This window comes from Macaca mulatta, chromosome 12 (genome assembly GCF_049350105.2).
Source record: "Macaca mulatta isolate MMU2019108-1 chromosome 12, T2T-MMU8v2.0, whole genome shotgun sequence".
NCBI lineage: Eukaryota > Metazoa > Chordata > Mammalia > Primates > Cercopithecidae > Macaca > Macaca mulatta.
In genome coordinates, this window is record NC_133417.1 from 135,113,014 (window position 1) to 135,135,635 (window position 22,622).

At 37.5% G+C, this 22,622-nt stretch overlaps 1 protein-coding gene across 50 annotated transcripts in view; it reads right to left on the reverse strand.

The window, feature by feature from the left end:
* The window catches only part of TRIP12 (thyroid hormone receptor interactor 12), a 154,478-nt gene that overhangs the window by 77,354 nt on the left and 54,502 nt on the right, over nt 1-22,622 (reverse strand). For 18 of the 50 annotated variants that reach the window (XM_077957735.1, XM_077957733.1, XM_077957734.1 and 15 more), the window contains exons 3-4: nt 13,369-13,494; nt 11,736-12,538 (exon numbers count right to left, since the gene is read on the reverse strand). In XM_077957735.1, coding sequence (XP_077813861.1) covers nt 11,736-12,538; nt 13,369-13,494 — 929 coding nt within the window. The remainder of the gene's footprint in view (nt 1-11,735; nt 12,539-13,368; nt 13,495-22,622) is intronic. The other 32 variants (XM_028831193.2, XM_077957752.1, XM_028831191.2 and 29 more) reach the window with 3 other exon arrangements.

Genomic DNA, 22,622 nt, shown 5'->3' on the forward strand with positions numbered 1-22,622 from the left:
TCAATCTTAACGATACAAACTTCATTGTTTTGAAACTGCCACAATCATACCAACTTTCAGCAACCACCACCCTGGTCAGTCAGCATCTATCAACACTGAGACAAGACCATCCACCAGCAAAAAGATTATGACTCGCTATGACTCAGATGATCATTAGCAATTTTTAGCAATAAAGCATTTTTAACTAAGCCATGTACATTTTTTTTTTGACACAATGCTATTGCATGCTTACTAGATTACAGTATAGTGTAAGTACAACTTTTATGCGCATTGGGAAACAAAAAAATTCATGGAACTCACTTTACTGTGATTTTAATTTTATTGTGGTGGCTGGGAACAGAGTGCATAACATCTCCAAGATATGCCCATGTAACTATATTAACAGTTACTTTGGTAAAAATAAATTCAAAAAATGAAAAGTAATCTATGAGGTTATAAAAAGGAATCACAGACTTTTATTTTAAAATAACTCAGTAATAATAAGACAGATTTTGCAGATGAGATAAATCCCAAATGCAATTTTTAAAGCAAATTTTTATTTCCTAGTCAATGCACAGCCATTTCATGCACTGATTTGTCAATATAAATTACAAATATTGGAACTGTCCAAAGGTATTCATCTAAGCATTATTTATAATACGGAGAAACTAGAAAGGAGCTAGATGCCCAATAATAGGGAATAGTTAAATAAAACAGTATGGTAATTAAAATTGCAAGAAAACAGTTATTATTTAATGAGGATGTGAACACTTTGGCACTTTTACACGGCTGGTGGGAATTAAATTCATATATTTCTGAGTGCAATTTCAAAATATATGTCAATATCTAAAAAGAATATAACCAGTGACTTAACAAGGAAATAGTTGTGTAAATTACAAAGCTATACTTAATTAGGGTACATCCATATCTAGCCATCACAAATGATGTAATTTATAGTTATTTGAAAGGAAACCAGTCTACTACAAAGTGTTTAGACAAATAATGCACTTTTGTTTCTCCACAACTATTACCTTGTTCTGTCATTCCGAAGATGAAATTTAATGTACATCAAATGTATATTTTAGAGAGCCTGGCACATAACAGGCACTTAAAAAGTAATGCCTACTGTCACGTACCACGAGATCATACTTTTGCATATGCCTAGCGAAGTGTCTCCCTTCTGGGTAAAGACAGAAGATTTAACACACATGCACTCACTTCTGTCTCCACATGAAATGCCACTAATACTCACTTCTGTCTCCACATGAAATGCCACTAATACAGCATTAAAACAATCTGAGACATAAATCTACAAGGATGAGAAGAATGGAGGACACTATCATTACAATACAATTTTAGGAGATGAAAACCAGAAATGCCAGGCTAAATGCACTGGGAAGTCCAGAAAACCGAAAGAAGAAAGCTGAGATTAACTACCAATTAAACTGACACCAGAGAAGCCCAAAAAGGCTCAGGATCTGATGATGCCAGATACCTCTAGGGCAGCATTGGGATTAAAACTGAAGATTGGCTGATAGGTTGCTTACAAGGCATCAGATCCCCAGATCCCCTCCCACACTTGTACAGCTGGGTAACCATTCCTCTCCTGGTTCCAGCAAAAAACAAGACCTTTATTCTTTAGGAAGTGTTGCGGGAAGTCAGGGACCCCGAACGGAGGGACCGGCTGAAGCCATGCCAGAAGAACATAAATTGTGAAGATTTCATGGACACTTATCACTTCCCCAATCAATACCTTTGTGATTTCCTATGCCTGTCTTTACTTTAATCTCTTAATCCCATCATTTCAAAAGCTGAGGAGGATGTTTGTCGCCTCAGGACCCTGTGGTGATTGCGTTAACTGCACAAATTGTTTGTAGAGCATGTGTGTTTGAACAATATGAAATCTGGGCACCTTGAAAAAAGAACAGGATAACAGCTGTGTTCAGGGAACAAGGGAGATAAGACTTTAAACTCTGACTGCCGGTGAGCCGGATGGAACAGAGCCATATTTCTCTTCTTTCAAAAGGAAATAGGAGAAATATTGCTGAATTCTTTTTCTCAGCAAGGAACATCCCTGAGAAAGAGAATGCGCCCTGAGGGTAGGTCTATAAACGGCCCCTTTGGAGGTCGCGGTGGAAGCCGAAAGGATGAAATAAGCCCTGGTCTCCTGTAGTGCTCCCAGGCTTATTAGGACGAGGAAATTCCGGCCTAATAAATTTTGGTCAGACAGGTTGGCTGCTCTCAAACCATGTCTCCTGATAAGACGTTATCAATGACAACGCGTGTCCGAAACTTCAACAGCAATTTAAATTTTGCCCCATCCTGTGGTCCTGTGATCTTGCCCTGCCTCCACTTGCTTTGTGATATTTTATTACCTTGTGAAGCATGTGATCTCTGTGACCCACACCCTATTCATACACTCTGTCCCCTTTTGAAAATCGCTAATAAAAACTTGCTGGTTTTATTTCTCGGGGAGTATCACGGAACTTGCCGACATGTGATGTCTCCCCTGGACGCCCAGCTTTAAAATTTCTCTCTTTTGTACTCTTTCCCTTTATTTCTCAAACCAGCCGAGACGCTGAGGGAAACAGAAAAGAACCCACGTTAACTATTGGGGGCGGGTTCCCCAATAGAATATAGAAATCCTTGACTAAAGTACACAGTACAAATAGGTACACTATACCAAAAATAAGAGGGAGAGAAGGGAATCGAGTACAGACATACTGTCTGACAATATACATTATCCTGCCTCTGTCTGAGGCCTCTTCTCCCACTCGGCCCCCAGAACTCAGGAACTTAAGGTTTCACCTTAAGGTAGGAGTTTGAAACAATCTTCTCTGTGGAATTTTACCAGCTAAAGGAAAAAAGATCTAAAAATAATGATAAGAGGAAGTTTACAACAAAATGACCCAACCAATCACTAAACAATGAATCTTGGTCAAACCTCACTTATGTACTCAGAGCTTACAAAAGAGACTTTTGGTCTCGAATTATACTTGAGTATGAGGAGACAACCAGGAATTACCAGAATTACCAGAATATGAGGAAAGTTCCTAGCATGAAAGACAAAAACCAATCCAAAATTCAGGCCCCCCCCACACAAAAAAAATACCTGAGATCACACAGGCAAAGAAAACTCACCATTAATGTCATCAAAAAAGAAATGCAATCATAAACCAAACACATGATTCTATACACAGGGAAATGAAAACAAAATCACCTCTTGGAAATAAAAGATGGCAAACATGGAGAAAAAAAGCAATTCAAGAGAAAAGTTGGAAGATGAAGTAGAAATCTACCAGAAACAGAACAAAAAAGGAAAGCAATGTCAAACAGTAAGATCAAGACCATTTAAGAGGACAAGCACTCAATAGAAAATCAAGAAAGAGAAAAGAAACAAGTACAGGGTAACCAACAGTCCCAGTTTGCCTAGGACTATCCTGGTTTTAGAGCTGTAAGTCCTGAGTCTTCAGAATGCCCCAGATCCAGAGAAAGAAAAACCAGCTGGTCACTCTATCAAGGAATAAATCAGAAATAGGAACAGTGCCAATATTGAAAGATGGAAGACACTATGTAATTCTTCAAAATTCTGAAGGAAAGTAATTCCCAACCCAGAACTCTATATTCGCCAATCTGTCAAGTAAGTATCAAGGTGGTATGATACGTTTTCAGACATCTAAATTTTGAAAAAATTAATTTTAAATTATTATCTCATAAATACCTTTCCTTAGATTCAAGAAGAAATATTCCACCAAAATAAGAAACCAAGAAAGATGACATGAAATCTAGAAAAGGGAAACTAAAAAGACTGAAGCAAATTCCAAGGCTAAAGCAGTATAACCAGGCGCAATGAACAACCATCCAGAGGCCTCACTTCTTCAGGAAGATGAAGCAAATGCACGTAGACAGCTTGAGAAAAGATGATGACAATTAGGAGGGTGGAGTTTGAGTAAGTTCATGGGAAAGTACGGAAAACACAAAAAGGAATTTAAAATTCAAGAAAAGCAAAAATGTGTGAGAAAGGAAATGTTCCTACATGGCTCGGTGTAAGTGATATTTAGGATGATACATAAACCCTGTGTGCTGATCATAATGGGAAGACGGTAAGTACATAACAGTATGTGTTCAGTAGGTGAACGGGGTGGGGTAAGGTTAGAATGCAAAATCTTCATTTTCCACAAGGGGAACACAACAGGGATCAAAGAGTTGGGGGTGGGGGAGAAGAATCAACAAAGAGCCACATAAAAGCACATAATCTAGACATTAAAACATCAAAATAATCAGCTATAGAAAAGTGCACAGTGGCAGAAAAACTGCTTTAAAAAAAATAAATAATAGATCTGGCCAGGCATAGTGGCTCATGCCTATAATCCAAGCACTTTGGGAGGCCTAGATAGGAGGATTGCTTGAGTCCAGGAGTTTGAGACGAGCCTAAGCAACATAGTGAGACTTCATCTCTACAAGAAAAAATCTTTTTTTAAAAAATTAGCCAGGTATGGTGGCATGTGCCTGTGGTCCCAGCTACCCGGGGTGCTGAGGTGGGAAGACTGCTTGAATCTTTCGAGATCAAGGCTGCAGTAAGCTATGATTATCTTCTTGAAGAAGAAAAAAAAATATCTTATATAACTCTTTCACTTTACACTGCAAATAAGTGGTGATAAATATAAAGTGAAAAATTTTGGCATGATACACACCAAAAAAAAAAAAAAAAAAAAGTAGCCCTTGGTGAATGAAATTAAAAATGATTTTATATTTTTCTTCTTTGTATATTTTGGTACTTTCTGGATTATTTTTAACTAACATATCAGAATCAGAGTGTCAAAACCATTCCAGAATACAGGTAAGAACATAGAGGGCAATTACTAATGTAAGCTGAGTAAAACATAATTTGGCTAATTTAATTCTTATTTTGACCTTGTATACAAAAATATATAACATGATCATTTATAATTTTCAAACAACATAATACGAAGCAAAGCCTTCTTAACAAAGAAGTCAGTGCTGTATTTACCATTAAATGATCTCTTTTTTAAATCTGGCAACCTCTTTTTAAAGTTTTTTTAAAGCCTCAAAAACACTAGGATTATTTGTTAGTAATTTTTCAAAGCAGTCACATACTGGAACTTGTAACTTTTAAGTTGCTAAATTACTTTAATAGCTGCCTTGTAAGATGGAAAACTGACACTCAAAACTCTTTTCCTTTTAAGCTCCCTGCCCAACTCTTCACGTATCTAACTTAAATTCGTCTCTCCTGCTCAACTCATTCTTATTTCCTCCCTCCATGTGCAAAGCACTATGTCTTCCTCATCTAATCAGAATCTCCTTTCTAGAATTTGGCTTTTGCCTGGTTCTTCTCTACGTCTGATAAAAACCACAAGCTATATGCAAGTCATCAGGAGAATATGAAACTCAAGACAAAAGTAAGCTGTTAACTCCTGCTATGTTATTAATAATGTGCACATGACGCCCACTTTAAATAACAGAGAGTAAAGATCTTCAATAGAAACATCAGTCTGGAAATAGAAGTTGTTCTATAAACAGGTTCCATAATTACTCAGATTTTGATCACCAATTGTTTCCTGTAATTCTATACCATCATCATCTACTCACTTTGAAATTATTGCAAAATTTTTTAAAAAATCATTAAAAATTGTTACATAACATTCTTCTTTCTGGGGTACTCTGGAGACTTTTACCAAGTAACACAGAATGACCTTTGTCTCAGAGCTGTTTTGATGAGATACAGCCGGCAAGCAGTAACGCTTCAGGAAGTCTGTCACTAAAGTAGTGGTTTCACTAGATCTTCTGCCAGCTCTAGTGCCCTCGCCGGGAACTTGTTCATTGGCCTACCAACAATTGACTAAGCAGCACAATAACAAGGTCTTCCTGTTTAAGCTTCCCCACTAAATGTATTATATCATTTCCTGAGTGTATTCCATGAACCACTGCTGGTTCCCAAATAATAGTTGGTCAAATTAATTTGCAAATTATTGGGTTAAGAAGTTACTGCAAGTCTTCCCACAGCTTACAATATATTTCTGCTTATCTAGAATCTCCTTGAATAATACTTGAACATGGGGAACGGTTCTTCCACAAAGTATCTTAAAAATACTGTTGTTCCTACAATTTTTAAACCATTTCCTTTACTATGAAGCTCTCCTACTGACCAATTATGTCTTAGAATAACTCTTTACCTGAGGAAACACATCACATTCAAACTACTAGGTTCAATTCTTAAAAACTGGAAGAAAACAAAGGATATCCAAAATAAAATAAAATAACCTACCCAATATGAAATTTCTCACAATGGTCTACTCTATTTTTAATATAATTTTTAGATTTTTATTCTACTAAGATTTGTATTAATCAGAAGCCCATCTCTCAACTTCCATCTACCCACTGAATCTAATTCTGGCCTCTGGATTAATGTTAAAACAAAAAACCCTGATACATACAAAAGCCCTTTAAATACGTGACCTGGCCAGGCAAGGCGGCCAGATCACCTGAGGTCAGGAGGTCAAGACCAGCCTGGCCAATATGGCAAAACCCCATCTCTACTATAAATACAAAAATTAGCCAGGTGTGGTGGCAGGCACCTGTGAATCCCAGTTACTTGGAAGGCTGAGACACGAGAATCACTTGAACCCAGGAGGGGGAGGTTGCAGTGAGACTAGATCATACCACTGCACTCCAGACTCAGGCGACAAGAATGAGACTCCGACTCAAAAAAATGAAATAAATACGTACATACATGACCATAACTCGTACTTCAACATTACATGGTACATTACAACATGTTGCTGCATTCTATGGCACTTTAGATTTTCAAAGTTGTTTTCACATATAATCTTTCATTTATGCTTCGCAAGGAGGAATCTTATTATTTTGCAAATAAGATTAGGAATAAGGTTGGCATCATAACTACAGCTGAATGATTTGCCCAACCTCACAATGAGGAGATACTATTTTTTAAAGCAATGTACATGCATTAATATTGACATTTTTGTTTTCATTTATGTTGATGTATCCATTTATACAGGTTACATTTTTCTTTATAAAATTATGCAATTTTATTTGTATATATATTCCTAGTTTTGACTTTCTTTTATAAATTTAAGGGGTACAAGTGCAGTTTCGTTATATGGATATATTGCTTACTGGCAAAGTCTGGGCTTTTGGTATTAACCATCATCCAAATAATGTATATTACAGCCATGAGGTAATTTCTCATCCTTCGTCTCCTTCCCAGTCTATGGCCACGTGAACACATTATTTAGTTCCAACTTACAAATGACAACATGTGGTATTTGATTTTCAGGAGATAAAAAAACTCTAAGTCTGGTGTTCCAAATGTAACAGCTACCTTAAAATTGACCAATGGCCAGGACTTACTGATCCCCCATTCTCAAAATGCTTTGAATATGTTTTCTGCCTTAAGATATTCACTTTCAGTTGTACACCCTAAATTCTGTGATGCATCCTGTGCACTAAGCACTATGCTAAGTCTTCTAATGTTTTCATTTATTCCTCAAATAGCTATTATGCCCATTTTACAAAGAAAAAGTTACAAACTTTCCCACAGTTACCAGCTGAAAAAATGGCAGAACTAAGATTTGAATCCGACATTTTTGGCTCTACTCCTCAAAATACCATTACTTGAAACCCAGAGACAATCATAAAATACCACATTTTGCCCCTATATCCTTAAGAAACGTTACCTGCCAATTAATTCTACTGTAAACTCTTTCCTGAAGTGACACATTTAATCATGCCTAAAATGCACAATGCCTTGTTTTGACTTCAAGAAACCTTCCCAGACTGAGCTTGCCTAATCTGTTCGCCCCTATGCATTCTCTTCTCAAGGCCAATTTTTGGGATCAAATGGCCTGGGTTTTAACTCGGCTTTATCATTTCTTAGTTCTGTGACCCTAGACAGGTAACTTGACTAATGATCCAGAGTTTCCTCACCTGTAAGCTGGGAATAAAAATACCTGCCACACAAAGGCTGGGGGCAGTGGCTCATGCCTGTAATCCCAGCATTCTGGGAAGCCGCGGGGGGTGGATCACTTGAGGTCAGGCATTCAAGACCAGCCTGGTCAACATGGTGAAACCCCATCTCCATACTAAAAACACAAAAAGTTAGCCGGGCGTGGTGGCACATGCCTATAATCCCAGTTACTTGGGAGCCTGAGATAGGAGAATCACTTGAACCCAGCAGGCAGAAATTGCAGTAAGCTGAGATTGTGCCACTGCATTCCAGCCTGGGCAACACAGGAAGACTCCATCTTAAAACAAACAAACAAACAAAAACAAAAAACAACAACTTGCTACACAAGACCGATGAGGAACAAAATAAGATGACTCACGTAAGGTATTCAGAACAACTGTCAGGCACTTAAAAGCACAGTAAATATATGCTACTTTGTTTTGAAATGTTTTCATTTATTTGAAAACCAGCAAATACATAGCGAATGATATGGTATGAATCCTTGGGTTCACATAGTATTCACCTCTAAATTTAATCAATACTACCAATGAACGACCAAATAAAATTTCACTTCCTCTAGAGTCTTAGTTATCTCCAAATGGCCCAATTATGTTACAACAGTAAAACACAGAAACATGGGTTAAGAAAAGAAAAAGAAAATGCTTCATTCAAGGTCATACATACCCCCATCTTCAAATCCTAACTCTGCCAAGTATGAGGTATACTACTCAGAGAAGTTACTTCATCTCCTCGGAATGCATTTCCTTGATAACTATCCTAAGCTGGGCATGGTGGCTCACGCCTGTAATCCCAGCACTTTGGAAGGCTGAGGTGGGCAGATCACCTGAGGTCAGGAGTTCGAGACCAGCCTGGTCAATATGGCGAAACCCTGTCTCTACTAAAAATACAAAACTTAGCCAAACACAGTGGCACGCACCTGTAATCTCAGCTACTTGGGAGGCTGAGGCACGAGAATTGCTTGAACCTGGGAGGCAGAGGTTGCAGTGAGCCAACTGCAAGACTCTGTCTATGGGAAAAAAAATTTAAAAAGTATCCTGAAGTACCATTTTTTTTTAAAAGAAAATGTAGCTGCATATGTAAAATACCTGGCACTTATTTTATGCTAAACAAACGCTGGTTCCATTCTCTTGTTTCAACAGCTTAGGCTACGATGAGAGATCAGAACTGGGATAGTGGCAGTGAAAATGGAAAAGTGATATAATAGTGACAATAGAACACACAGATACTGTGAAAGTAAATGAAATAATGGTGAAATGAGTTTTAAAATACTAAATTAGTTTGTGACTATGTGCTGAGCAGGCTTAATGGAATTATCTGGATTGGTTTTTATCAAACCAGCAGCATAATGACACTGAGTTGGGTTTTCTTTTAAAAATCATGTTAACAGACTATATAAAGAAAAGAAAGCTGATCTCTACAAAGGACCAAGGCCATGACACTCAAGTACAATCTGCTATTGCCTGGCCCTAGAACCCTCTTACATATAAGAGCTTTAAGAGATGAGTTCTTCAAGTGAGGCACACTGGAAGGCAGAAGGAGGAGTGAATCCTAAACAGCTTGCTATAAACTCAACCTGGCCCACTGGCTATGAATATTACATAGCTACTACAATGGACAGACTGACAGACACAAAACACAGGGAGGAAAGGCAGTATAAAAGCTGGCATAAATACCTCCAATTATCGATAAAGCCTTGGAAGGACAAATAGTTGGTTGTCCTTTTAACTTGGACCTTTTTTTCCTTCTCACTTCAAGATACTGATCTAGCCTATCTTAATCCTTTAAACTTAAAACATTTTATATAGATGTACTGCATATTTAAAATACCAAAACAGAACAAAGTTCAATCTAAAAGATGTTACTTCACTAACCTATCATACAGGTTAAACATAAAATTTTTTATATAGTACCTACTATTAATAGTATTCTTGTCATTTTAGTTAATGTGTGAATCAATCAAAAGTAGTTTTACATTGCAGTGTTAAATTAAACAGAGCTAACAGCTCCGATTCAATATTAAGTTAGGCTGATTCAATATGAGCTATACTTTGACAAGAATGCTAGTAAACACTATATATAATCCTCTTAAGCCAAAAAAACATTATAGTCCTACCCAAATGTAGATCTAAAATCAATCAGAGAAGAACAGATGCTTAAAAGCAAGCTTCCTAATTAGGTATTATGAAAATTAAGTACTTTTAAAAATTGTAGATAAGTGCTTTATTATCCTATTTGTCCTCTATAGATTTCTCGAATAGAAATAAGGAAAGAAGGCTGGGCACAGTGGCTCACGCCTATAATCCCAACACTTTGGGAGGCCGGGGCAGGTGGATCACTTGAGGTCAGGAGTTCGAGACCAGCCTGGCCAACATAGTGAAATTCCCTCTCTACAAAAATTAGCTGGGTGTGGTGGCGCACACTTGGTATCCCAGCTACTCAGGAGACTGAGACAGGAGAATTGCTTGAACCCAGGAGACGGAGGTTGCAATAAGCCAAGATCGCACCACTACTCCATACTGGGCAACAGAGCGAGACTCCGTCTCAAAAGAAAAAAAAAAAAAAAGAAGGAAAGAAAAGAAAAACACTAGCATTCCCCAGATGAGCAGTTGGCTCCCTGAAGAAGTCTTTTGGTAAAGAGAGAGGGAGAAGAGTTCCTGGATATCTCCAAAACTGACTCATGAAGGAAAGCACATAACTCTATGTTTCTTCCACCTACTTGGTTTCTTTGCTTGAATGTATTCTCAAAACACAAATTCTTTCTACTCCACTGTAAACTTTAAGAGAGCAATATTCTTTCTCACTCACTTAGGACACAGAGCAGTGTATATAAGAGTAGTGAAACGTAAGTATTCATCTTTAGACAAAACTCTTTAAAGACCATGAGATATTACATATGAATAAGGTTTAATTTATATTGAGGTATATTTATTATAATAACATTTCATTGTATCTACACATCAAGAATATCTAATATAAAAAAATACATATTTGGCCAGGCATGGTAGCTCACACGTGTAATCCCAACACTTTGGGAGGTCGAGGCAAGCAGATAACTTGAGGTCAGAAGTTTGAGACCAACCTGGCCAACATAGTGAAACCCCATCTCTACTAAAAACACAAAAATTACCCAAGCGTGATGTGCACACTTGTAATCCCAGTTACTCTGGAGGCCAAGGCAGGAGGATCGCTTGAGCCCAGGAGGTGGAAGTTGCAGTGAGCCAAGACTGCGCCACTGCACTCCAGCCTAGGCAACAGAGTGAGACTCCATCTAAAAAAGCATAGATAAATTTGATTTCCGATCATGGTAACTCATAACTAAAAACAACAACTCCTAACTAAATGATAATTCTATATGTGGTATAGAAGAAAATCCAACTTTATGTCCCATCCTGATATTAGGAAATCGATGAAGTAGGAGATGCAGCGAGGACCAATAAAGATACAGACACTAAAATGTGATGGTTTCGTAATAACAGGAAGGCAGTATTCCTTACCTGTCTCCATAAAACTAAATGTAGTAACAGTTATTACATGCTGTCATGTACTTAATTATATGGACAGTAATAAATCTAAGATTATCTAAGACGGGGGGAAAAACCCCTTAACTTTAAAGCATAATTGCTTTTGACAAACCAAGAGAAACATTCTTTTTTTTTTTTTTTGAGACGGAGTCTCACGCTGTTGCCCAGGCTGGAGTGCAGTGGCGAACATTCTTTAATTAAAGAAAAAGACCTTTTTGTAAACTTACTTGCTAATTTGGCCTGTAATCCAGAAGGTCCAGGTTTTGATGTCTCTGACTTAGAAGACCCTGGAAGAGACAGTTTTGTTTTAGGAAGGCTAACTTTAGGGCTGAAACGAGCAGCCCAATCAAATTTTGAAGAGCCACCAGTTTTACTCTGTTCCTTTTCCCTGCTACTTCTTCTGGGGCTGGGACTGGATGCTGAACGGGAACGCCTGGCCTTGTTCTGATCTTTTCCTTGTTTCACTCTGGCACCCGGTGGCACAGTGGAGGAGGCCGAGGCTACAGCAGAAGACGAGGAGGAAGTAGAGGCAGCAGAAGAAGAATCAGTGATGGTGCTACACCCAGCTTTGGCTGAGGTGGCTGATTTTGAAGCCAGCTTGGTAGGTTTGGCAGATCTCTCTTCTGCACCAGTTGATTCCGACCCGGAGCCACTCTTTACACAAGAACTCTCTGTCCTTTTTCTTTTCTGACTCCGTGAACCGCCAGTGGCCCCACTCTTTCTGGTATGAGCCTTGCTTGTTGATGGTGATTGTGCAGACTTCAGTTGTTGCTCCTGGTCTAAATGTCTCTTCTTTGACTTACTATGTGGCTTATTTGTTTCTGAGGGAGATTCAGTATGCTGAAGTGCTTTTGGTTTTTTTGCAGAGCTAGGAGAATTGGTCCTGTTGTAGTCTGGACTAGCACTGCGTTTCACTCCTCGAGAATTGTCTTTCTTAGGCACCTGCCCCGTTTTTTGTCTTTCTGAAGTATTGGCTCTGTCTGGATCCTCTGGTTGTGGAACTATCACAGCAGATGATGAACTGCAGCTTCTAAGAGGTTAGATAAGAAAACAGTTAATACCAGCCTGTCATATTTACAACTGTCATACATAATGCTTTCAAAAAATAAAGAACGAGTATGTTCCTACTAAGTCCAGTATTAAACATAGGTTTTCAGATGGTTCAAATCTGTAAAACGAAACAAAAGAACAAAACAAAGGCAGATGTGACTTTGGATAGTAAAATATCTGATTAGAAGATAAGGGTGTTCTTTAGCCCAAAGATTACTGACACTAACACTCCTAATCACAAAACAAGAGTTAAGATTACAAGAAAAACAACACTTAATTGTTCAGTACCAGAGGAAGCCAGAATATTGATGCCTTATTCACAAACAAAACTGCTTTGTCAAAGCTTAGAAGAAATAAGCATTAACATACATACTTTCAAAATGAAGCTTAGAGGTTTTTATACTGTAGTACTATCAAATCTTCAGTTAACATTGCTTTCCAAAGACTCTTACCAATTAGATCTTAAGAATCACTGACCTAAACCTAAATTATGGCTCTGACAATAAAAACTTAAAAAAAAAAATTTAAAAATAAAAAGAAATAAAATATGGCCACAATGGTTTGTTAAGCAAAGGGGGAATCTTATATCCAAACAAAAATATCATTTTATCATTGACAAACTCATTGTCTAGGGTATACTGCACTAATCACTGCAAAGGTGATAAACTGTCAATCCTAAAAGTTACTCTTAGAGAATAATGAAAATATGTATCATAACGTTTTAGAATAACCTCAAGTTTTTAATATTATGCAATGATTCGAATGCAAATAATTCTGCCTTGAAAATGTATAAGCAACATGAAGATTTACCTTTTAGAAAGGTGTCCCCTTGACAGTTCAGAAGTAGTATTAGACTGCACTTTGGGTGCCTTAGAATTAGATTTTCTACTCTCAGGAGGGCTATATCCCTTATGTTTTGCCTGCCCTAAATGTGACCTGTCAGCAGAAAATCAAAACAGAAATCTATCAGGAAACTGAGATGCAAATACAATACTGAAAGTGAAATATTTTTATATATTTTTTAAAGCTTCCCACAATTCATTGTTGACCCTACCCTTTTTCCAAATATTTAAATTTTAATTATTACTCTACCAAATAATCTGGCAAAAAGAAGTTGCCTCTTAGAACCAACCCCCCTCCCCAATACCGAAGAGTTTATTATCACCAGTAGTCATAATTGCACAGAGTTGTTATGGTTGCTTAAGCAGTAACACATTTTTCAGCAATTTTAGTGCAGATATTCAAATATGCTACATTTTAACAAAAAGTAAATTTAGACTTTAGATCTAAACACTACTTTTAATACATAATGTGACTGTAACGGCTTTAAAAGCTTACGGAAAAGACAATTGATGATTCCCACACTGATACTGATTTCCAATTCGTACATTAAAATTCAGGTAAACACAGTAAATGCAGAGACAGGAAAACCAATTCTCAAACTGATTTTATACCGAAAATCATTTCAAGCACTAAACAATAAACCAACCTACATGAAATCAATATAGTGATACTTGCTAAAACTTTAAAGTACTTGTAAACAGAAAGAACACAAAAAAGTCCTGGAGAAATATGGAATTTACCACAAAAGTTCCAAAAAACATTCAAATAATTCCATGATTGATGTGGTACATCATATTTACAATAAATCAAATCCTTACACCAGCACGGTTCTAAAAGCAAGTTTGAGGAACATGAAAAAACCGTTTTCAGTTAGATTATTTTTTAGACCTTGGGGAATGGTTACATGAGATTTACATAAGCAATAAAAAACAAACATACGTTTATATCCAGAAAACTGCTGTCATTCAGGTGAGATATTAATGTAATAAATGCAATTTATGTAATTCATAGCTGATGTCCACCTTCCACATAAGAGCATATACTAATGAAAATTTAGAAAAAAGTTTCATTAACACCAAATTTACTTGTTAAAAAAAGTTTAAGGCTTTTATTCCAAACACCATCTCAAAAGAACTTAGAAATGAGTCACTAAAAACATCACAAAATAATTCTAACTCAATCTTTAAGGATGCCATAAATTTCTTAAGATATCATACAAGTACAACCATCTGTTCCAAAAGAGGACCTAAGGTTTCTCTTTTCTGTATCATTCCTTCTTCCATCTTTCCAGAATTCATGAAAAGAGTCTTAAAAGAAGGTAAGAAATTAGCTTCTTAAGAAAGGAAATAGTTCCTGGATCCCTCATATCATTTTTATTTTCAAGGTTCTAATGTGAAAGTAATAGTATTTTCTAAATACTTATTAAAATAGACGAATTTCTTAAAAAAAAATTCTAGGTGAGCCTTTCAAGTGTATTAGTCTTCACTTTTAGTAATGAAGGGACACATATACTTCAAGAAGCATATTTTCTAAAGTTGTAGCTAAGCTGAAATTCGTAAGTTTTTTAAATACATTGTGTTTTTGTTGTTGTTGCTGTTTTATTTTTTTATTTTTTGGTGTTTCAGAAAGGGTCTTGCTCTGTCACTGAGGCTGGATCACGTGATTTTCCTGCCTCATATACATTGGGATTAATTTTAGTTTTTCCTATTCTCCCATTGCAGACTAAAATTTTGCTTAACCAATGAGTTTCTTATTAGATTTAATTTCTAAGAGTTGCTTTTGTTTTTGTTATATTTCTACCAACAGATCTCAGAGTTCAACTCTTTTTTCTTCAGAAATGAGACTATTTTTGAAAGCATTCCATAGTTATTCTAAAAAGGTATAACATTCTGTTTTTTGCGTATGGAATTTAACAGCTACAGGAAATATAAATTATGTCATTCAGGTCCTCCACATTCTTATTTTCTTAAAGATTGTTGCAGACTGCTGTTTTAATTAAAACACGTTTTCTACTTTATTTCATTTTATAATTTAAAATATACCTTGTTGCATTCCTTGATAATTAAACAACTCATTTTAAAAGAAAACTACATACATTCAAAGCTAGACAACTTTGTGAAAAATAAATGCGCAAAACAATTAAAAATTCAGATTCCTTCCATTTGTCATCAGAAACTGGCCCATATGAAACTAAAGGTGAGGGCTGGGGCCGCAGCCCTCCTCTAACTCAAATAAATTGCTCTGTTGACTTGTATACAGCTTACGTCAGATCCACCTAATGATACTCCTGTGTTATTTCTCATGCCCTTACTAATACCTTCAACGAACTTAAGAACTTAGCAGGTAAACTCTCTATATTATACCACAAAAAAGTAAACAGTATCCAAATCATTTAGAAAACCAAGGCTCACAAAACTGGTTTAAATTCAACAATGCCCAGCCGGGCACGGTGGCTTATGCCTGTAATCCCAGTACTTTGGGAGGAAGAGGCGGGTGGATCATGAGGTCAGGAGTTCAAGACCAGCCTGGCCAAGACAGTGAAACTCGGTCTCTAATAAAAACAACAAAAATTAGCTGGGCATGGTGGCATGTGCCTGTAGTCTCAGCTACCTGGGAGGCTGAGGCAGAAGAATCGCTTGAACCCGGGAGGCAGAGGTTGCAGTGAGAAGCGATTGCGTCACTGCACTGCAGCCTGGGCGATAGGGCGAGACTCGTCTCAAAAAATAAAATAAAATAAAATAAAATCAACCATGCCCACACTGATCTTACCTAAAATTATTTTAAAGTGTGATATTCTCACTGAGGACTGTTTAAAAAGTATATTTTAAACATATAAAATATTGATCTTTAACTGTCCCTTCTGCCTGTCTGTTTAGCCTATGGGACTTAATACATTTTCCATAAAAGAAGGGTAAATATTTTCAGCTTCCTGGGCAATACTGTATGTCAAAAAAACAGGTACAGAAAATTCTCAAACAAACAAGCATGGTGGCTATACTTCAATCAAAATTTTATTTACAAAAACAGGCAGTGAGCCAGATTCGGCCCATGCGCTATAGTTTCCAACCCTGGCTAACAAGGAATAGACAACCAGATGGTACCAGGAAGTGACAATATGGGGCCTCCCAAAATGAAGCTCTATTTTATTATGTCCACTTATAAATTATTAATGCTCAAAAATGCTGCAAAGTAAATCTGCATAAAATAATGATGTCCAATCTGGAATAGCCAATTAGAACATCACAGTATTCAGAGGCAAAAGAGCCTTGGATGCCTCCTGTGAGCTCATTTTACCACCTCTCTAATTTAGCAAGCCTTAATGCTCAACTTTAGTTTTTATTAAAAAGCATAATCTTTTTAAAACCTAGTAAAATTTATATCCACTATAAATAAAATTTGTAGAACAGTATAGTAAAATTCATGACAAACTCTTTTAAATAACACTAGAATGAAGCCATTTAGTAAATTATAGCCCAAAGATTTGGGTGAGTCAGAGTGTGTGTGTGTGTGTGTGTGTGTGTGTGTGTGTGTGTGTGCGCGCGCACGCGTACGCACGCGCACGCATGTGTTCAGGAGCTTCTATAACAACATATGGGTATTCCTGAAAAAAACTTCATGTCTCTGCAAAATTACGCACTAAAAATAACAGGGCTGTTATGTTAAAAATAAGATTGAGCCCAGAGCACACAAACCTATGTTATTTGGTAACGAGCGTCCCAACAAAAACATCACCAATTTTAATAAAAAATTAAATCTCCAACAAAATTTGCACCAATAAATCCACTTGAGACTTATTTGTGTATTTTCTCCTTTTAAGTGTAACTTTTTAAAGGCATTTTTTAAAAAGCTTCAAAATAATTAAAAATATAATTTTTCTCGGGCAGACTTTCCTGTTTGTTATCTTCTTTCTTTATAAACACAGGAGTAAATGGTTTTGAACTTCCTGAGACTGCTTTTGACAGTACAAAGTATGGTGGTTTTAGAAACCACCGGAATAGCTATTTCTTTCACTAAATTATTTCTGCCAGATTTGCAAGGTTGTGTGTGTGTGTGACGTCTTCATATATTACCAAATCTTCCTCTTTAATTGAAAGGTCTTTCCCCATTTTCAGTTTATACAGTAGCACTGTGGGAAAAACTGCTTATGAACCAACACTACTTCCACGTTATATTGACATCATTTCCCTACTTATCAAGTGTGTATGGGCCAATTCACATTAAAGAAACCAACACTGCAACAGAACAGACTATACTCAACTCCAGGTTATGTGCTTTCAAGATCATCTTGAAGTCTCAAATGCCTCTGAGTGTTAACTTTTAGGCACATAGTATTGACTGTACCCTTCCACCTACATTTGTACTGCTATTTAGTCAAATCCTTTACAGTAGTCCGCAGAATTAAAAACCATCTCTAGTCCAAAGCAGATATAAAAGAGACCTGAACATTGTATCAAGAGCACAATATTGGGCCAGGTGTGGTGGCACATGCCTGTAATCCCAGCACTTTGGGAGGTTGAAAGCAGGTGGACTGCTTGAGCTCAGGAGTTCAAGACCAGCCTGGGCAACATGGCGAAACCCTATCTCTACAAAAAATACAAAAATAAGCTGGGTGTAGAGGTACACACCTGTATTCCTAGCTACTCGGGAGACTGGGTGGAAGAACACTTGAACCTGGCAGGTCAAAGCTGCAGTGAGCCATGGTTGTGCCACTGCACTCCAGCCTGGGCAATAGAGTGAGATCCTCTCTCAATTTAAAAAAAAGAAAAAGAAAAAGAGCACAATGCTGTCTTAATGTTAGGAAAGATGAGGAAACTGGCTAGTTACAAGTAGCTAGTTAATTCCTATTACAGGTGTTAAATTGCCTGAATTTTTATGCTAGACATATTCACAGCTTATGATATTTGACATATTCACAGCTTATATGATATGCATATATTTAATATACATGCATATATTACCACTTACATTATACGTGCATATATTACCAAATATAAATGGATCGTGGGTTTAATTACAACTCTAAATTTGTGTATGTGTATACAGACACATTTTTATGCTTTTCTACTCTAAACACACAATTATAACATTATCGTTTTGTCTTCTAAAAATTAGATATTTTCTTTCAAATGCTGGAAAATGCATGTTTTAAAAGAGCTATTGATTTTCAATAATTAATGGTGGAAAGTTAACTTTAAACCACTTTAAATAAATAACTCACTAATGTTCCCTGTAAAATGTACTGTTTTTCTATTTCTATTACAAAAAGAAACCTGAGTCATCTGATTAATGTTCCTATCTTTAGTTATAGTGAAACACTAGCCCAAATGATTCTATAATTCAGAGTAAAGCAATATTTCTAAACAGCAGAAGTACTGCCCCTAGAAAGCATTCTGGAAACATACACTAGGAAGCAGGGGTGCTATTCCCATTTAGCAGGTGTGGATTAGAGGTAAAGATGGGCAACATATGGAACAAAAAGACCCAACGAAGAACTGTCCCATGCCCAATACATTTCAAACAATCTTGGTAATATATGAAAACCTTATGAAAAACTCTGACAATGTGGCAGTGACATAGGTGAAAAACATGCTTGCAATTTCTCAGATTTGTTTTGCACAGTTCTTACATATTAAATTTTCCAGGAATGCAACAACAAACGATTATACTATTTTTTTCTTTTGGCAGTTTTACCAAGAGTCAGGCACCATTTTTAATGCCTTATGATGAAAATGCTGCTTATGGCATTTAAGTTTATTGTTGTAGCTGTCACACTCAGTGACTCCAAATACAGATGCACTATAATTTTGTGTCACTGTGTCCAAGCACTTACCTATTGAGATGTTATTTTTGTTATCAACTATTTTCCTTTTGTTTATCTTTGTAAAATGCTGAAACATTATATCAGTATTTCTAAACTGTGGGTAGACAGGTATTTTATTTCTTCATTTATTTGAAAATATTAAAAGAGCATAACATAAAGATATTTATATGATATACACTATAGACAGGGAGCATTGCCTCTGATAGACTTGAGAACCACTGTACTAACCTACTCCCTTCAAAAGATATTAGGTTTGCCACCAACAAATATACGCAAGTCACAACGGGGCATATAAATATAGGTAACAAATAGTCTAGTCCCTGTCCTCAAGAGGTCAGTCTCATAAAACAAAGTAATCTACCAGGTACTCTCCATAGACGTTTCCAATACTTTTAGCAGGAGAATATAAGCTTTATAGGCCACACCATTTAAACCCGGCACTGAAGAATGAAAAGCTGAGGAAAAAAAGCTTTCCAGTCAAAAGCAAAATATAGGCAAAGGTAGAGGCAAGCAATTATAAAACCCATACAGTAACTGACAAATGATATATATTGCCCTGAACATGGAGATACATCAGAAAATATGGATGAAATGATGTTCACCCCTATGCAATCCATTCATGTAACCAAAAACTACTTGTACCCCGAAAGCTACTGAGATTTTAAAAAGTATATATATATATATATATATAGTGTTTTTTTTGGTTTTTTTTTGTTTTTTTTTTTTTTTTTTAAGGATAGGCTATGGTCAGACAGGGAAGGTTTCTTTTATTTATTTATTTCTTTTGAGATAGTCTCACTCGGTTACCCACGCTGAAGTGCAGTCGTGTGATCTCAGCTCACTGCAACCTCTGCCTCTTGAGTTCAAGAGATTCTCCTGTCTCAGCCGCCTGAGCAGCTAAGACTACAGGTGCCTGCCACCATGCCCGGCTAATTTTTATATTTTTAGTAAAGATGGGATTTCACCATGTTGGCCAGGCTGGTCTCGAACTCCTGACCTCAAGTGATCCTCCTGCCTCAGCTTCCCAAAGTGCTGGGATTACAGGTATGAGCCACTGTGCCCGGCCAAAATAAATGTCTGAAGACTTTAGAGATAGTATGAGAAAAATGGAGGAAAGCACCACTATTAATCTTCTAAAAAGGAGCCTCTGCTTTCTTTTGCTCTCTGTATTACAAGAAAACAGCCTTCCAAATGTGATAGAAAAGCTTGCAGTTAGTATAAGAATCACTTGTATGTGTATTTTTAAGTGACACTGAACCCTTTTAAGAAGGCATTCCAAGACTGGGAAAGCTTTTTAAAAGTGGTTTGGAATATCAGAAGAATGAAAGCAAATCCGCATTGAAGGATATGAGACAATTTATGGCAGCTGACAATTTCTTATAGGTTTCCAGTATGCTTATGATGTGACTTTGACTCAATCCCAAACTTGATTAAAATAAGGCCTAGTGCAAAGGAAATTACTAATAGAAAACATATAAACTATTACTTTGTAGGCCCCCCCAAAATTTTTTTTTTTTTTTGAGACGGAGTCTCGCTCTGTCGCCCAGGCTGGAGTGCAGTGGCCAGATCGCAGCTCACTGCAAGCTCCGCCTCCTGGGTTCACGCCATTCTCCGGCCTCAGCCTCCCGAGTAGTTGGGACTACAGGCGCCCACCACCTCGCCCAGCTAGCTTTTTTGTATTTTTTAGTAGAGATGGAGTTTCACCGGGTTAGCCAGGATGGTCTCGATCTCCTGACCTCGTGATCCGCCCGTCTCGGCCTCCCAAAGTGCTGGGATTCCAGGCTTGAGCCACTGCGCCCGGCCCCCCCAAAAAATTTAACACGGGTACAATTAAGAATCAAATGTTTCTAACTTCCAACTACACAAAAGTAGCCTCTGCTTCTCCTTAGAACAAGGCAACCATGCCAATGTTGAACACAGCACCGTATTATCTTGTCTCCTGACCCCAAGGCCTGATGGGACAGGCTAGTTTCAGCATTACCAATGCAGCAGGCCCACATGTCTCCACAGCTAAAACTCCAGGCTGCCTAATTAGAGCAGTAAGATTTACTATCACTGAAAAGAGCAAGTTACAAATTACCCAGCCAGTTCTACCATAAATATTTTCTTTCATTCATTCATTCACTCATTCATTTATTTATTGAGACAGGGTCTCTAGTCCAGGCTGGACTGCAGTGGTGTAATCTTGGCTCACAGCAGCCTCGACTTCCTGAGCTCAGGTGATCCTCGCACCTCACCCTCCCAAGTAGCTGGGACTACAGACACTTACTACCACACCCGGCTAATTTACTGTATTTTTATTTCTTTCTTTTTTTTTTTTTTTTTTTTTTTGAGACAGAGTCTTGCTCAGTCGCCCAGGCTGGAGTGCAGTGGCTGGATCTCAGCTCACTGCAAGCTCCGCCTCCCGGGCTTACGCCATTCTCCTGCCTCAGCCTCCCGAGTAGCTGGGACTACAGGCGCTTGCCACCTCGCCCGGCTAGTTTTTTGTATTTTTTAGTAGAGATGGGGTTTCACCTTGTTAGCCAGGATGGTCTTGATCTTCTGGCCTCGTGATCCGCCTGTCTCGGCCTCCCAAAGTGCTAGGATTACAGGCTTGAGCCACCACGCCCGGCCTATTTTTAGTAGAGACAGGGTTTTGCCATTTTGCCCAGGCTGGTCTTGAACTCCTGGGCTCAAATGATCTGCCTGCTTCAGCCTCCCAAAGTACTGAGATTACTGGCATGAGACACCACGCCCAACCAATTCTAGTATAAATACTTTTAACAAGGGGCTCAAATTCAGTCATAAGAGGCATTAAATTATTTCTGCATCACATTATGCCTCCCCATAACACTCTCCTCTTCCCAAACAAGCATCAGTTTGAACTTGCTTCTGACTGAACAAATGAGAGGATAAAAAAGAGACAGGAAAGAAAAAAGAATTAAAGAATATAAAAGGAAGGCACTCACACTGGTTAAATAGAAGAATGAAGAAAACACACGGGACCAGTGGCCAAGGTTCACTAAGTAGGCTTTAGGGAAACAAACTATCATAGAGATGCAAATAAGAATGCAAAATAATGTATAAACATCCTATGATAGCCACATCTCAAGAATATTCTATTTTTCCTTTTTTCAGATGCTAAGGTAGGATGGTACTTGTCCAACCACTTGGAAGCACGTACAGTCATGTGACTTACTTCAGCCAAGGGAATGTGAATAGAAGTGAATCACTGCTGGGGGAAGTTCTGGAGAGTCAAGAGTACAGTTCACCATATTCTCCTACTTGACAACACATCAAGGTATCTGAGTATCTGAATGTGCAGACATGGGAGCAGAGCTTACCGCTGACCCGGACAGACAACTTTTTTAGTGGCTAGATTATAACTACTAATATCTAGGAGATGTTTTTTTCCTGTAGT